The sequence below is a fragment of the Vigna unguiculata genome, chromosome 3 (assembly GCF_004118075.2).
Source record: "Vigna unguiculata cultivar IT97K-499-35 chromosome 3, ASM411807v1, whole genome shotgun sequence".
Classification (NCBI taxonomy): Eukaryota; Viridiplantae; Streptophyta; class Magnoliopsida; order Fabales; family Fabaceae; genus Vigna; species Vigna unguiculata.
Window position 1 is genome coordinate 48,033,797 of NC_040281.1, and position 13,878 is coordinate 48,047,674.

Below are 13,878 nucleotides of genomic sequence, written 5' to 3' on the forward strand. Positions count from 1 at the left end.
CATGAATTGATTGTTCTGTATATCGGAAGAGCCATGATTTTCTTTATTCACTTTAGCTGATTTGGCAAGGTTTGAAGGAATGGATTTAAGGAATTCGGAATACTATGAATCCTCCTTATAGTAGAAAAATCGAAGATATTTACTCTTCATAAAATCCATTTTACTCAAATGCCTTGTTATTTCACCTCAAATTATATTGAAGTTATGAAAAAAATGTAAATATGAAAAGAGAATTAAGAGAAAGGAGTTTAATAATAATTATTATTATATTAATAATAAAATGAAATAATAATAATATACCAATAATTGTAACTCATACAAATATTAAGATAATGATATTTTCATTCATATTTTTTTATCCAATTTTAATTTATTATTTCAATCTATCATTAGATAATTTATTTTTATTTTTTTAGTGATGTGATGTGATGATTTAATGGTCATTGAAGTGGTGAGTTAAAAGTGAATAAAGAAAATAGGTTAAAATATCATTATCTCAAATACTAATTACATAAAAAGTAATATGGTAATCTGTATTTTATATTTATTAAAACATTTTTTTATCTAACATATCAATTAAATCACTCAAACTCACACAAATTTTATCCTCAAATTCATTCACAATCACCTCTAAGGATGTGTTCACTTGAGTGAGTTGATTTGAGGGAGAGAGAGATGATGAATCTGAGTTGATTAAAGGGTGAATTTTGTGTTATTAAATTAAATGGATTTAAAAGTGAAAATGAATGAATTTATAAATAAAGTTTGTGACTGATTTGATAGATTAAAAATTAAGTTTAATGGAAAAAAAAATCAAATCACCAAATTATCCTTGATTTTAAAAATAATGTAAGAGTATTATGAGATGAATTAGAATTATTTTAGAAAAAATATTTAAATGAATAAATTAAAAATAACATATTTTAATAATAAAATATTTATAAAAAAATATTATGATAAAAAAATGTAAAATTAATAATTACTTTTTGAACTTTATTTTTTTATAACAACCATTAAATTTTGGTATTAATTGTTTTTTTAAACATCTTTTTAAAAGTTAACCTATGTTGCAGTATTAAATGACAACATGGAAGCAACACTTTAGGCTTCACCAGAATTACTTCAATAAAAAAAAACAAAAACAAAAAAGAAAAGTTAATGGAGAGTATAACCATAATGTTGTCATTATTACCTTTAAATAGATGTATAAGAGAGCGAATGAGAATATAAATTAATTTCTCTATTTCTTGTTTTCTCCGTTCCTCAAATTTATTAAAATGAACAACTCAGTCACCTCATAATTCATCCTCTCTCGTTTGGATAAATTTCTTAAAAAAATAACACACAATTCACTTTTATATTCATTTAAATTCATCAACTTCCTATCATTTAAATTTATCTATTCAGTGAACATTTACTAAGACTATTATATTCAGTTACAAGATTACGGTAACAACTAAAAGTTGTTCCTTTTCTCACGATTAGTTCTTGATTAATATTAAAAATCTCAAAAATTATCATTTCATCTTTTTTTTGTACAATATTTTGTCAAACACATTTTATTTTTCATACTTTACAACAGGTCTCAAATTTCTAGTTTTTTTTTTTCCACTATCGATAATTTTATTTTATTTTTCTTCCTATCTTAATAAAATCTTTCAAAATAGCGTTTTACTTGCAACTTTTCTGACCTCTTTTAAGTAATTACACCTTACATAATTCTAATTATTTTGTGCCAAATTTTAAAACAACGCTACTTATGTCTAAACTTTTTTTGAGTTTTTTTTTTCAAAATAATATTTGTTTTTAAAGAAAAATTTCTTAAATTAATTTATTGAAATATTATTTATTCAAATATACCTATATAAGAGTTTTATGATTATTTTTCCTTTCTAAAATGGAGAGGAAGGATAAAAAATAAAAATTATGAATACTAATTTAAAATAAGTAATTAAAAATATCAGATTTAAATTTTATTTACTTCCAAAAGAAAAGGAATAAAATAAAAAATAATGTCAAACTTTTATAATATAATTTGAAATCAAATTTATTATTACTGACTTTTAACAAAATAAAAATATTATAATAACAAATATTTATGATCAATATTAACAACAATAACAATAATATTGTAAAATTTTAAATTTATCTTTTTCTACAAACAAATAATTATTATAATAATAATAAATTTTATTCCAATATTATAATAAAATTATATTACGGAATTAATATTCATTGATTCAATAAAATCAAGCACTTATATGAAGAAGCTTTATACTCAAATCCATTAAAACTAACTACTTTACTTTTCATTCATTTTTGTTCTTGAAATTGATCAAATTAATCCTGACCTTCCATGAATCCTAATTAAACAAAGTATTACAATTGGTGACTTGAACCAACTCCCAAGTGTGGCCGAATCTACTCTATATTACATCTCAAAAATGATTTTCCATCTCAAAAATAAAGAGACTTCTAATCTCATTTCAGTCTATGATTCAACTTTATAGATTAAAAACCATTATAGTTTGTTTAAATCTTCAGTACCAAGATCACCACAATTCTTAAAAATCCATGTCTTATTACCAACATGTCCATTTACATTCTAATTCAAAAAATATCGCTCGAAACTTTAAAATCTACCAAATATTTGCTAAAACCGTTTTTAGAGATGACAATGCGGGCTGGGCCGGACCCGACTTGTTTAAGGCCTACACATTGTAGACTGGTTCGCCTGCTTTGCAAAATTTATGTGGGTCCCAATCACTAGCCTGTCTCGTACATCACTTGGTCCGCGGGCTTGTAGGCTGACCCGCTTTCTTATTTTCTTTTTTATGATAAAATTTTAAATGTTTAAAAATTGAGAAACTTTAAGAAGTTTACAAAATTAAGTAAAGATTTTAGAGAGTTGATGATAAATTGATAATTCAACATTTTCATCATATTCATATTCATATTATGATATACACAATGTATTATTTAAATTTTAGCACAATAAAAAATACATAATACTTGTTTTTTCCAATTATACAAGAATTTTGAACGTTAATGCAAGAGTCCATAAAAAGGTAACTAATATATACAAGTACAAGTATTTTCTTTTTATGTGAGCTTGCGAACCGGTCTGCGCAGGCTACGGACTTATGCAGGTCGGGCTACTGTGAACCTGCAGATTCACTACCCTAATCCATACTGTAATTTTTTTGCGGACCTGCAAACTGGCTCGACGGACAAGACTCATATTGTCATCCCTAACCTTTTTTGTGTAATAGTATCATTTGATAATTCTAGGGAGGCATTAACAATAATGATATCAATGGAATCACGTGTAACCATACATTTTAATACCTCAATTCTTTTCACATTTCCCGTGTATTTCCAATTCCATATATATATATATATATATATATATATATATATATATATATATATATATATATATTGGAAAAATATCTGATAATATTTTCATATTTAAATTCTAACTTATTAATCAAAATAATGGAAAAAGGATTTTAAAATTAAAAAATATTTATCTAAAATAAAAATAAATACTTTTTTAATATTAAAAAAGTTAGACATACTTGATATGTATAACTTCTTTAAAATCCCAAATATATATAAGTCTCCACTTGTCAATTGTGACGGTGATGATAAGAATTTGAGAGATGCTTCCCTAATTTCGCTGTTGCTGAAAAGAGTGAGGAGAGGTGTGCATAATAATAAGTATTTGGGTTAAATATGTTTTTGGTCCCTAAAGTTTTAGCGAAATTTAGAATTAGTCCCTCATCAAAACTTTTGACCAATTTAGTCCTTCATCTTTCAAAATGCGTGAATTTAGTCCTTTTAACCAAATTTTGTTAAGTTTATCTAACGTTTCGAGCGCATTTCATGATAGTATTTAAGTTAACATTGAAGCAAAAATGTGTCAAACAGTATATATAATTTAAATACTATCATGAAATGCGTTTGAAATGTCAGATAAACTTAACAAAATTTGGTTAAAAGGACTAAATTCACGCATTTTGGAAGATGAAAGACTAAATTGGTCAAAAGTTTTGATGAGGGACTAAACCCAAATTTCGCTCAAACTTGAGGGACCAAAAACATATTTAACCCTAAGTATTTTGTAGGCAAAGGAGTGTGAGGACTATTAAGGGGGTGTTAATGTTGGATAATTATTTGGTATTCACGGTGTGATCTCTCAAACTCCTTAATGGGCCCAACCAATTTGTGGTGAGTTTGTTACCTTGCATACTCCATTCTCAAACATTACATTTAAGTCGCACCACGTGGAACAACATAAAACTCAAAAACTTGTCCACCAATTCACTATAGAGCTATAAGAATTTTAAGTAGTTATTATTTTATGAAACTCGGTATCTGTTTGCTGATGAAAATGCAGATTAGTCTTTGTTTGTATGAGCTGATTTGGAAAGATTTCCGATTATGGACTTAGGAAGGGAAGATAGAATGATCTTTAAAGAAGGGAATAAATTTGAGTGGAAAGTCAACTAATTTTTAATATAATTATCATTTTATCTTTGATGTTTTTTCACCTTTTTACTGTGCTTGAATTTTTTTTTAAATAAATTTGAGTATAGTAAGGTGCACATGACCCTTTTTCTATTTTTCTATGGCGAACATTTTTTCATAAAGGTTCTGGCTTGAAAAACACTCTAGATTGATAAAATTTTGGCAATTATTATGTGAACCTCGATCAATTATGTTTCTTAAAATAATACTCTAAAATATAATGTAGATTGTTCTTAGAAAAATTATTCTGTAATAATAAATTCTATTATGAGATGTTTCAAAATAATTAACAATGAATTATTACAAGAGGATGTTGTGGGTGGAACCAACATTGAGGAATAGAAGACAATATGGTAATTGTGAAATGTCAACTACCCGCAAGACACAGGCCTGTGTCTCAGGATGTGGTGCTACTAAGACCAACCAATTTCCGTACCAGTACGGCTTATGTGGCTCATGTTCTCACCCTATTCCTAAACAAACCTCCTTCATACTTTGCACTTAGGTGTACTTGAATTTGACTCCCTCGAGCATTTCTTCCTGCACCCATAAAATTTTTATCTCATCTGGCCTCATAATTATAAATATATTAAAAATTCTAAATTTCTTTTATTTTTTTTCACACGGCATCCCTCTTTATTTTCATGCTGCTTTCTTCATTATCTTCCTCATTCATCACCAATTTCATTTTCACATATTTGTTAATCTAAAATGTATTTTTGAATCTGAGAATATATACCGGATTGACCAGTTTGATATGTAAATTTACATATTAAATTGGATAATCTAATATATACTCTCAGATTTAGTAATGCATACTAGATTCGGTATACACTCCTAGATCTAGGAGTATATTCCGAATTGGCCAATGAAGATGAAATTGGTGATGGTGGAGAAGATAATGGAAATAGCAGTGTAAGAAAAAGGAAAAAAAATTAAGATTTTTAATATATTTTTATCCAGGGGTGAGATGGAAATAAAATATTTTATGGGGTGCAGGAAGAATAGAGGGGGTGCAGGAAAAAATGCTGGACTCCTTCAAACCCAAATTAAATCAAGTTATAGAAAAAGGGCTGGGTATTGCTTCCTGTACCGCACAATTACTGACTGAATCCCATACTAACGTTAAAATTTATTTATTTTTGAGTGTAACTACATCGCTTGCTATCATCGTCTCCATTGCAGTAAAGAAACAAGAAAGAAACTGTAAAAACAAAACTTATTTCAAAAGGTTTTTTCCAAAACATATTGTGTATTATAGAAAAGGTTAAAATACTTTTTGATCCCAATTTTCGTCAAGTTTTTTCAAATAAGTCCTAATTTTGGTTTTGTGTTCAAATAGGTCCCAATTTTCGTCAATTTTGTTCAATTGGGTCATTTTTTGCTAACACCGTTTAAATCATTAACGACCATGAACAGTGACTGCCATGTGTCACTTCGTGGTTTTTTTGAATTTTTTTATTTGTATTTTTATTTTTTTTATTTTTTTTTTAATTTTGTTATTTTTTTTAAATGTACACGTGTCAACCTAAGGTGTGCCACGTGTCACTTCGTGGTTTTTTTGATTTTTTTTAAAAAATTTTAAATTTTTGTTTTAATTTTTTTAAATGTCCACGTGTCAATGCAGTAGCGTGTCACGTGTCAAAGTCAATATTCTAAATTCAATTTGGTCCCTATATTTGTTATTTTTGTTCAATTAGGTCCCAATTTTTGTTAACATTAACCAATTTGGTCCTTCTCCAAATTAAAACCAAATTTAATTTTATATTAAAATTTATATTTTTTATTAAATATCTTTATATAATATATAAAAATTCACATCATTATAACTTTGATATAAAAATTAAATTTGGTCACATCTTCTATAGGGGTCAAATTGGTTAATCTTAACAAAAATTAGGACCTAATTGAACAAAAATAACAAATATAGGGACCAAATTGAATATAGAATATTGACTTTGACACGTGGCACACTACTAGATTGACACGTGGACATTTAAAAAATAATTCAAAAAAATTCAAAAAAAATTCAAAAGAATAAAATAAAAAATTCAAAAAAACCACAAAGTGACACGTGGCATACTCCTGGGTTGACATGTGTGCATTTAAAAAAATTTAAAAAAATTTAAAAAAATTTTTTAAAAAAATTTAAAAATTTAAAATAAAAATAAAAAAAATTCAAAAAAACCACAAAATGACACGTGGCAGTCACTGTTCATGGCCGTTAATGATTTAATCGGTGTCAGCAAAAAAAGACCCAATTAAACATAATTGACAAAATTTGGGATCTATTTGAATACAAAACCAAAATTAGGACTTATTTGAAAAAACTTGACAAAAATTGGAAAAAAAGATATTTTAACCTATAGAAAATTTCTAAAAAACTTATTCCAAAAAATCGTTTTTTTTTTCTGAGAATCCTATTTTGAAAAGTTTATTCCAAAATATATTTCATACATTCCAAAAATCGCGTTCAAGAAAAATTCAATATATCACTTGTACGAGGAATAAAATAGTTATTTTGGAAATTCCGGTGTGCGCAAAGAAATTATAGGGGATGCAGGAAGAAAAGCGAAAAAAAACTGGAGTTTAAAATGAACGCAAACATTTTAACTTAGCAATAGAATAAATAAAATTGCAATATTTGAATATTCTAACATCACCAACATTCATCAAAAACAACATCTTGGGCTTAAAAATATCCTTGAAAATGAATTTACTTAATACTAATTAGAACCATTTTATCTACAGTTCTACACTTGGTATAAGGCAGACGTAGAATAAACTCCAACATTCTATTTTCTTTGCTCTACTCTTCTTCCTCTCTTTGCATTTTTGTTCTTTGCTTTTGGGTGTGAGGTGTAAGTTTCACAGCAGAACAGTGGCAGTTTTATTCGTCATTAGATGAGGTTTTTTTGGTGGTGGCAACCCAATATTGTTTCACAGCAACCAAAATCTTCTCAGGCACAAGAGGGCCATCCTCATGATCCACCATTTTCGCATCCCATCTCATCCCTCCCACAATTTTCTTAACCTTATTAAGAACATCAACCTCGTCCCGAATGATGATTGCTCCTTCAGGCCTTAGGATGCGATCCATCTCCAGAAGGATGTCTTCCAAGTTGCATCTGTTAATCAAATCAGTGCCAACATTTTCATTCAATGTCCATTTTCGATCAGGAATTAAGAATATGAACGAAACTTACTTGCCCCGGTACAAGCTAAATAAACCATTAGCATGAATAAGATCGTATGTCCTTGGATATGTGGAAAAGCCTTCACACCTGAAGAAAGAAAAATAAATTCATAGCAAATAACTAGCAGAAACAACTAGTGTAATAAACAATTACAATATGTCTTTTTCAGGAGGTCCACAATTAAGAAAAGAAAAGCACAGGATGAATTTTGATTTCCTACTGGTTTGATAAAAGTGGATAAGAGAAGGTATGGTATAAATTACTAGAAGAGAATGTTTCACAATCTCATCAAATTCCCTCTATACAAAATAAACACCAAGAGCGCTCACATTTCACATTTACTAAACAGGTACCAAACTATTCATCTTTTCATATGTTAGTTTAATTTAAATTGGCAATTAATGATAACGAAAAAACCATTAGAGAGTAACCCATCGAACAGGAAGAAGCTCCTCAAATTCTACTAGGAGGCAATGAAATGGAGAACGGGTTTCATTATCCCATCGTTGTCTCCAAGTCTATATCTGTTTTCTTATTATTTTAATATCAATTAATTATTTTTATAAAACAGATTCATGCAAAAAAAAATGATATTATCGTATATTTAATGTCAAATTCCTATTTTTTCAATTTCAAATATTTAGAAATAAATGATAATTGTATAAATTTTAGTTCATATTACCAAATAGTAACAATTGGATAGAAGTGAAACAATTATATAAAATATTATACAATTACACATAAATAAAATTTCATGACAACCGAAAATTGCATGATTGAACACTTAAAAATTAAAAGTCAAAAATTTTCATGTGAATAAATTAAACAAAAAACAAAATATCAAAAAGAGTAGAAATAATCAAATGTCAGATCTAAAAACTACTTTATTAACTCAAATTGATGAACATCATTTGAACAAAACCGCAAAAAATTGTATAATCAAAATTGTAACAAGAAGAAAAGTACAATTGACATGTGAGTAGATTTTGTGCCTATAGAACAAGCTAAACAACTAGAAGAGAGGAGGAAAAAGTGTGTAGCCAAAAAAATATAAAAGAAAGATTAAGAAATTAAATACTAAGATAATATATATATATATATATATATATTATTACCTAATAAATTATGTACTTTAATAATTTAAATCGGGACAAAGATGACCATGAGATGGGTATTGAGTCAGGTACGGGGACAAAGATATTGAAAAAATTGGATATTCCTCGAACCCGGTCAATCCAGGAATTTTCAGTCAAAATAGAGACATGTTCGAAGAATACCCACAAAAACATGAACTCAATTAGCAAGGAAAATTTTCATGAAATGGAAGTAGCCCACAACGTTAAGAAAATTTAAGAAACATACCAGTCATGATAAATGCCAATCAAACCTCTCTCATAGACAACACCCAAAGTGTTCTCAGCAATTGTGGGCACAACATTCATCACCCAAGACTTCTGTGAATCAAGTGCAGCTGCAAATCCTCCAAGACCTGCATTCATGTCCATCACATTCCGATATCTAGTAGTGCCAATCAATTGATTAATTCTTTTGTAAGCATTAACATGCTTTTTCCATGATTTGTTGTCTTCTTGATAAGATTTAGCTGTAACCCCTGCTACATTTCCCTGGGCTATTCGAGGAGGGACTGCAAAAAGCCTAGCAGGAAACTTCTTTAATTCCCCTCCAGCCACTTCATTTTTGTTATTTACCTCAGGTAATGGAGTTTTACATGTCTCCATTTTTTGGTACCTGCAAAAGGAATCATTGAAACAAGAATGTGATGAAGTTATTCGCAATCTCCTCTTGTCCAAGAATGTGAATAACAAATAAAAAGAACCAGAGAAACAGTGTTTGAAATCTTGCCTAACTATTAATTATCCAAATCTCTTCAACTATACATGATTGCAAGTAACTACCTGAATGAAGTGCATAAAGATAAGAACACTTACCACACATCATCAGCATTAGCTAAGTCACATAAATTGGAAGACTTTCTTTTGCAGGATTCAGCATTTATTTTCTTTCTCCAAATAGCGATATCACCCTTTTCATACTTCTTTTCCCAACAAAGACTTTCAGCTAACTCCTCAATTTTTGTCTGCTCTGCCTTCAAATCTTCCTTGCTTCGCTTCCATGTCTGGTAGTATGTTTTCCAATTAATTGGGGGGCCAGACAAAATCCAGTATCCACCCGGTCTTAACACTCGATCAACTTCCATTAGATACATGCCCTCTGCATTTGCATTGACATATAGGACAAAAGGATGTGAAATCTACAGAAATATGCCTCATTTTGTTTGAAAGTTCATATGTATGATCTTCTACACAATAAAAGGAGAATAACAAAGTGTTCCTGTTGAATTTAGCACTGACCATTTGAAGTCCATGGAATTAGACATCTAGAACACTGGGCCATATCAAAGGCTCTTGATGGGTATGGAAGACGGATAGAGCCAAGAACACCGATAACAGCAGGTACCCCTCGTTCTAGAGCAAACTGAACTTGTGCTTCATGGTTGTCCTTTGGAGCAAAGGACATAGCCAGCACATTTCTCTTTAGCAAGTAGGCTCCCCAGCTCGCAACCTGTAAAATTATAAGTTGATTTACAGAGGTTCCTTTCCTGGTCTGAATCTACATGAGAAGGATAAATTAAACATTAAAACTTACCCCACAACCAGTGTCGAGTGCTGTTCTGACAGACCCGTCTGCAATTGGAATAACTGATGCAAGTTCATCAATATATGCATCTGCTCCTTGAGGAAACATAGTCCCTCCACCGGGAAATTTAAAAACATTTCCCTGGAATTGCACCCAATTCTGAACAGCCTTCTCCACTGTGAGGCTCTTGTAAGGAACATTGGCATAGTAGGCAAAATCACGGCTTTTAGGCCAGGGAAAAGGAGTTGTGTACCCTTCAGGAGCTGGAATGAGGCACCGCAGTTTTTCGTTTTCGGCAGGGCAATGCCTCTCCCTGTAGATCATGTTTTCTCTTGGGAATGTCATTGCTCGGTCTTGCTCTTGGCAAGGTGTATAATCTCTATATTTTACATCACATGCCTTGAATACTTTAGCTTTTGGCTCAGAAGGTTCAACAATTTCTACATCATTGTGATGGGATTCAAAACTCAAATTGGGTAAAACAGTGCAGTCTGTCATCATCTTGTTAACTTTCAAAGCAAGGTTATCTCCTTTCCCTGACCCACTTCTTTGCCATGCCCCCAAAAGATAAAAGAAACAGCACAGACCAAGCACCGCAAATATTGACAGGGGCCTTCGTCCTCTATGGCCCGATGGATTGCTTTTAGAACCCATTAATCGCCCGTTACCACCCTCTCAACCCTATGCAATCAACACCGAAACTCATCACAAATCAAGCAAACCACCAAAATTCAACAAATAACTATCTTAGCACAAAGAATTTAACAAAAAGGTAGTACTGACTTAGAATTACTATAACCCAATTTTGGGGGCTCAATTTCTGGCATGGAAGATCTAAATGAAAGGAAACAGCTTTAACTCTCTTTCAACCAAAGTTTCATCAGAACCTAGTTTTATTTTATTTTCACTAAGCATGCAAGCTGATCTAACCTGAGATTGGTAATGAATTTACACAACGATAAAGGCAAACTTTAAAATCAGAAATTGTTTGCCACTATTATCCGATCTTCACAAAATCCAGAAAGCCACTCTCAAACAATCTCCTTTGAACACTCTCCCAACCCCCAATCTCAACCTTTTATCCGGGTTAGCTGATGATCTAAAATTACATCCAGCGAAAGATAAAGCTCGCAAACGTGAACGAGAACTCAATCGATGAACAAATTAAGCTGGAAGGTCGCAACTAATTCCAATTACTTTAGCAACGACAATAAAGATTATTACAATAATAATAATGACACCGCCAAATAAATGCTATGTTTTTCAAAGAAAGAGAAGAAAGCAACAGGAGCATGAAAGTATCATTTGAGAAATGACCCAGAAAGAAAAGTATTCTGAAAAATTGAAACTTTTGTTCTGCTTCACCTTCTAGATCCAAATCACTCAAAAGAGAGACAGCAGCGAGGTGAGTTACCTGATACAGAGAGAGAGCGAGAGAAAAAGAGAGTTAGCAGTGTAGTCTTGTTGCTGTGTGTGTTTCAGTGGAACAAAGTGGGAAAGTGACTACTAAATGGGAAATGAGAAGGGGAAGAGAAGAAAAAAAATGAGTTCTGACAGTTGGAGTAGTGGGACTACATCAATTTTGGCTATTAACTCTTTATTATTGCCGACAGACAGTAACACAAACTCATTACTGCTTGGTTTTTAACTTCCTCCACTAGTTTTTGGACTGTCGTGTTCTCACAGCTTCAAATACATCCAAATCCAGAACTTTAACACCCTTTGGCCTGCAATTTTGCCCCTGAGCTCCCTCAACTTATTGAATTCCAGTGCTCATGAAACTTTACCCAACCCACTCAACGTATCTTTATTAATTTATCTTTCTTCCATGAGTATTTAACTTACTACTTTTACCCCTTTTTCAACCCTAAAAATAAATAATGTCATGTTAGGAAATTCTCCACCTTTTTGCTATTCTTTTACCACTTTAACTTTTCTATAGATCTCATCGAATGAAATACTATTATGAAATTATGATTAACAGATTCTTCTCTTTCATTAGTTAACTTGTTGAATTGTTCTTTTAAATTTTAAAAATTGCAAGTAAATTGGGTCTTCATTCTCAAATTTATAATCTTTATTTTAATATCCTAAATTTAAAATAAATTAAGTTTCAATCTTTGAACAGTTTGAAAAACTAAAAATGAGTTATTTTTTTTTTGTAAAGTAGTATTGTTTAAAATTTTAAATCATAGTTCTCTAATTTAAAGAATAAAAACATTTTTAAAAAAATTGAGGAGCCAAAACTAAAATTTATAAATAAAATATATTTAAATCATTACAATTCTATGTTTAAAACTCAAACTTTAAATACATGGATAAAGTGAACAAGTTGGTGATGATTAAATTATGCGCTTAGTCGTTATTCATTTACTAATTAACCACCAATTATAATGTACATTGAAAAAATATTTAAAATCATGTGAAATATTAAATAAAATAAATATTTCATATTACAAAAGAATATGTTCATATTTGAAATCGGAATTTTGAGAACAACATCTGTTTATTTAAATAAAAAAGTATTAAGAGATTTGAGTTCTGACCCAAGAGTTAATTTTAATATAATATGTAAAAGTTGATTAAGAAATCTAGTAATGTCCTCCCATTCGGCCACTTCTCTAATTTAATTAAGCAGCGACAAACAATTTATAACCTTAATTTGAGGGATCCAGTAATTACTTTAATCTAAACCTAATTTAATTCATGGATGTCACCTCCTCTCCTTTTTCTAATGATAGGTCTTTTGACTTATTTTCTATCTATTTGTTTTAACGTACAAAAAACATCCTTTTTTTAATTGCACTTTTAATTAAATTGATATGAAAAATAATTAATTCAAACAAAAATTTAATTATAGCATTAAAGGAAAAAAAATGAAAAACACATAAATATATATTGAAATGAAAAAAAAACCTAAAAAAATTGATAGTAAGCAGAGTACATTAAAAGTAAAAAAAAAAAACAAATACTTTTCTTAGTTTAGATAAATAGAACACACACTTAAACGGAATAACTAGGGTGACCAAACTTGATCAAAAAATTTAAAGAGATCAAAATAATGTATTCAAATTTTATATATTTAATTATTATTACTAATATAATAAATATATATATAATTTAGTATTGAAATCTTGGTATGTTTTTCCTTAAAAAAATTATAGTTTTAAAATTGTATTTGATATGAAACTCATTTTAAATAATTTTTTCTAATTTATCTCTTTCTCTATATATTCTTATATTTGAGAAACGTTTTCCTATAATAAGTTTCAAAGAATTAATATGAAACATTCCGCCTACAATTCAAAAAAATTAATATGAAACTTTTCACTTATAATTTTTTGAATTTTAATAAATGGTCCTCTAATTCAACAAAACAATTGAATTTCTAGTAGTATCATGCTTCATGCTTAAAAATAAAATAGGTGAAGAAGTAAATTTATATTGTTTTCTTCTAAAAGATATCTTCTCTTTTATCACTTTAAAAAAA

General features: G+C 29.4%; 1 protein-coding gene across 4 annotated transcripts; it reads right to left on the bottom strand.

Annotated features, from left to right (window-relative positions):
• Positions 1–7,128: 7,128 nt before the first annotated feature.
• On the bottom strand, positions 7,129–12,187 carry LOC114176723 (probable methyltransferase PMT14). 4 transcript variants are annotated; one of them, XM_028061855.1, is made up of 8 exons: positions 11,964–12,187; positions 11,754–11,802; positions 10,398–11,069; positions 10,103–10,313; positions 9,680–9,962; positions 9,093–9,479; positions 7,740–7,817; positions 7,129–7,661 (listed from the first exon to the last, which is right to left on the bottom strand). In XM_028061855.1, exons 3-8 carry the CDS (start codon positions 11,040–11,042, stop codon positions 7,424–7,426), a joined length of 1,842 nt encoding a protein of 613 aa, XP_027917656.1. In that variant the 5' UTR covers positions 11,043–11,069; positions 11,754–11,802; positions 11,964–12,187; the 3' UTR covers positions 7,129–7,423. The 4 variants fall into 4 exon arrangements, with proteins under 4 accessions (XP_027917656.1, XP_027917657.1, XP_027917655.1 ...); XM_028061856.1 differs by having other exon boundaries at positions 11,944–12,148; XM_028061854.1 differs by having other exon boundaries at positions 11,754–12,147.
• Between the last annotated feature and the right edge of the window lie 1,691 nt (positions 12,188–13,878).

Bases quoted from the DNA above. Each gene is read 5' to 3' on its own strand.
- LOC114176723 (XM_028061855.1), bottom strand. From the start codon at position 11,042: ATGGGTTCTAAAAGCAATCCATCGGGCCATAGAGGACGAAGGCCCCTG. The intron at 10,314-10,397 runs GTAAGTTTTAAT...ATAATTTTACAG, and splicing joins CACTCGACACTGGTTGTGGG to GTTGCGAGCTGGGGAGCCTA. The intron at 7,818-9,092 runs GTATGTTTCTTA...TTCTTTCTTCAG, and splicing joins ATTGGCATTTATCATGACTG to GTGTGAAGGCTTTTCCACAT.